Genomic DNA, 3,953 nt, shown 5'->3' with positions numbered 1-3,953 from the left:
TGATTACAACACTTTTTTTAAATAAAAGTTTAAATATATATAAGTCCATCTCTTTATATTGTTATCATTTTAACCAAAATAGTAATGCAATTAGAGTGACAAAATGTCACATGTAAGAGATGCACAGAAAGTGTATCTGAAGAGACAACAGGTTACAACAAAGTATCACTGTTCAGTCCTCAGACAGCAGCAGCCTCCTCCAGCTTCATGTTTGGCGAGGCTGCCACCAAGTGGTAGCTTATAAAATAGCACTTCAACAAATGATTTTGATTGGATGTGAGAAATAAATATAAAACATTTATTTTTGAACAACTAAAAGACAATATAAAAGCATCAAACAATTGCAAAATTAAAACAGAGAAAAACACAGAGGAATGTTCTTTCGGCTGAGAGTTACTGAGAGAACTCGCAATATGGTTGACTGTGAGCAGTGCAACCATGAACAATGCTTAAAGGCCTACTTCACCGGTTTGAATATGAAGGTGTATTGAATTCTGAGATCCTATGTAGTATAAATGTGCTAAAAAAATTAAAATCGGTTCATCCTAGCCTGAGAAAAGGCAGAAAGAGTGTTTTTTTTAACCCTATATTTCTCTTTCTCGTGACATCACAGAAAGAGAAATATAGGGTTAAAAAAAACGTACTTTGTAAATATTACTGTGATGTCACAGTAAAAGACATCACAGTAATATTTACAAAGTAAGTTATTTTTTAACCCTATATTTCTCTTTCTGTGATGTCACGAGAAAGAGAAATATAGGGTTAAGAAAAACACTCTTTCTGCCTTTTCTCAGGCTAGGATGAACCGATTTCATTTTTTTTCGCACATTTATACTACATAGGATCTCAGAATTCAATACACCTTCATATTCAAACCGGTGAAGTAGGCCTTTAACCTAATTGGTGAGGCCAAGATATAGAAATCTAAACAGAGAAAGGCCACCTGGGATCATTGGCACCGTACAATATAAAACATAACAAAGGTTCTGTGCATTTTTATCAGCTCTGCAGAATTCATATAGGGCATGCTGTAATGCCTGTAGATTACACACAGAAAACACAGTTAAAACTATGGCGAAGAGGAAGAAGATGACCATCTCACTAAATTCCAACAAGGTGCTTCAACATTCCAAGTGTCGTTTGAGTCCAAAGCTTAGTTTTTTAGGCATCAGGTCCAGGTGCTGTGCTGCTGCCAGTGGCTCCAGCTGGCAGAGACGAACCCCGCAGGAACACCTTTCCACCGTTATTACTGCTGTTCACAAAGTGGCCCACCAAGCCATAGAGAAGAGGCCTGGAAAGTCCAAATGTGAAAAAAAAAAGAATGAACTGGTGAGTCGTGAGTGACTAACAATTGTAATTTTTTCTTGAAATGAGAGAAGATGGTATGACTGATAAGGTTCTGGGCAGGAATCAAACCCAGGTCTTCATGGTTGCATTAGGTTCACTCTCTATCCAAAGGACTAACCAGGAATTATTCTAATTATGTGTATTTTTCAGTTTTCCCTGATGGCATACAGAGATGAGTGACAGGATGAGAAACAGTGACGCATATGCCAGACTACAATCGCTTATGCATTTGCAGAGCCCCGTGTGCTCAACTAAGAGAAATGTGCTATTTATGATGTACAAACCCAAAATATAGCCCACGTTTGGTAGGAAGATTTCTGAAAATCTGCAGCATTTTCACAGAGCTTTTTGAAATGACTATCCCATAACTACTCATTCCCCCTCAGAGAGTTCAGTGAATATTTGAAAACTTGGTTGGACAGCAGACTGTACTGATAAAATCCCCTTCAATCCTGGCTTACACACTCACTTACACAGACTTGGAGCTTGTATCCTCTGCCACTTTGAGCTCATTGACCAGGAACTGTCTGTCCAAGGGAACTTCAGGTTGGCCTGACTCTGAGAAAACAAACAGCTGAGATTAGTAGTAGCCTACTCTTTGCTCTATTGACTGGTGAAGTCTCAAAAAACACAGCTGGGATCTGAAATCTAAACAAGGGCCTTTCTCAAATGCAATAGGCCTACTGATGCTGTCTGTGGCACGAAATGGCATCATTCCAAATAATTGAATATTTTTGTCAAGTAGGCTATAGTAAACCAAGCCATACTCAAGTTAAACGTGTCACAATAATGTATATGATATGCCCCTATTAGATAGGCCTACAGCAAATGTGATGCATTATTAGTAAATCACGATTTATTAGTAAAAACACAAGTTGAACAATCTGGGATTTATCTTTTCACTTACCTGCCGTCAGCACTGACGCAGTGTACCTGTACTTGTTGAACTCCAGGTATTCCCGGATGAGCTCGTTGATGAGCAGGTTTTCGTGGGACAGTGGTGGTCGAGGTTCACGCTGGTCATCCAAAGCGCTGAACACCTCCGCCCGGATACGAGCCTTCAGCTGGCCCATAACACCACGGGACTCCAGTGTGTCCCTCACGGCTACAACAACACCCAGGGTTTGAATTGAATTAGTAAGAAGTCAGATATTACGTTTCTTTAAACAGAGTCTTCGACCAAATGATGCAGCTAACTTTGCATTAACGTCTTCCCCAAATTGGCGGTATTTTCCAATGCGCCACACTCCAGTCATTTATTAGCGAATTTAATGTTCCCTTACTTTTTGACAAACATACAGCCTTCTTCAAATATGGCACAACGTATTGACCGAGTCATCAAGAACCACTATTCAAATCGGGATGTATGTGATTATTTTAACTGTCTTCAATTTAGCTGTAGTTTGGTCTGGCTGTGCGAGACTATACTTTATTTATGTAAACCAGCTCACTAGCCACGTTAGCTTGCTAATGGTAACCATTGTAAAGTGGGGGAGCTGTAAGAAATCCATGAAAAACCGAGAATTATGTGCTACCGAGGTTGTATATATAAGCCGAATTGAAATGTAGGTTTTAGCATTACATACAGCCCCAAAAGTAGCTTTAATGCATCATTGTGCTTACAACTAGAGCACCTTAGCTATTTTGCAGGCTAAATAGTTGAATTTCTGAATGGAGACACGTACACACGAGGGCGTCATGTTTTTGTGATTAAGCTAACTTTACCTTTGTTTACCACTGTTGTCAGCAACCTGACTAACGTGTGCAGTACGCTACTAGAGTACAGTCAACTGTAGTTTGAGTTAGCGTTAGGAATGTAGTAGTTAATACAAACAAAATCACGAATAACAGTGAGCGCTTACCGCACTTCAGCTCAGTGATGGTCGCCATTGCAACAAGACAAGTGTAAACAAAACAACTGTCTGCAGTGCTGCCACTGGTCATCAGCTCATAGACGTCTGCCATCTAGTGACGGAGTTGTGTAACTACAACCACTTGGTTTGGAAATGTCTTTCGTTCTGATTCTGTTTCTTCGTAGAAACTACTCGCCATGCATATTCCACCACGTCAAAACTGCATGATAGATCATATTTTTTATACATTGTACTATGGATCTTCATGTGTCCTGAATAAAATCATATATATATATATAATACATTATGCATTATTTAAAGATTTCCTTTCCTTAAAAATGGCCATCAACACAGTTTTAATTGTATATGCTCCTGATTATTAAAAGATAGTCGAGACAAATGTACACAGATTCGGGTCAATCGCATCACTGGTTGCCTGTAAAAATATGTCTACTTCCACTTCTATTTACCATGTCTCACACTTTGCATATTCAATTATTAGGCATATGCATAGTTAGAAATTGGTCTCAGCTGACACTATACTATGACACAGCAGCTTTCAGAGAACTGATAGGAAACCACTAAATCGTCACTGATGTCGTCAGCTGTCATCCAAAAAAATCTATATGACTGTGTTTATTTGAATGCTTAGTGAAGGCATGGACGTTTATTGATCTTGTCCCCAAACTTATTCACAAGGACTCGCTCGAGCATAACCTTACTGTAGATTTAAAAAACATTTTATTATCCAGC

General features: G+C 39.0%; 1 protein-coding gene across 1 annotated transcript; it reads right to left on the bottom strand.

Moving 5' to 3' along the window:
• Window positions 1–772: 772 nt before the first annotated feature.
• Window positions 773–3,267, bottom strand: cep20 (centrosomal protein 20). The gene is made up of 4 exons (XM_080028780.1): window positions 3,210–3,267; window positions 2,255–2,452; window positions 1,821–1,905; window positions 773–1,291 (listed from the first exon to the last, which is right to left on the bottom strand). The coding sequence occupies exons 1-4, from the start codon at window positions 3,235–3,237 to the stop codon at window positions 1,162–1,164; spliced, it is 441 nt and encodes a 146-aa protein (XP_079884906.1). The 5' UTR covers window positions 3,238–3,267; the 3' UTR covers window positions 773–1,161.
• Window positions 3,268–3,953: the final 686 nt, after the last annotated feature.

Source organism: Ammodytes marinus (assembly GCF_949987685.1).
Source record: "Ammodytes marinus genome assembly, chromosome: 6".
Lineage (NCBI taxonomy): Eukaryota > Metazoa > Chordata > Actinopteri > Uranoscopiformes > Ammodytidae > Ammodytes > Ammodytes marinus.
The sequence above is the reverse complement of the archived record's forward strand: the minus strand, read 5'-3'. Positions and strand labels throughout refer to the sequence as shown.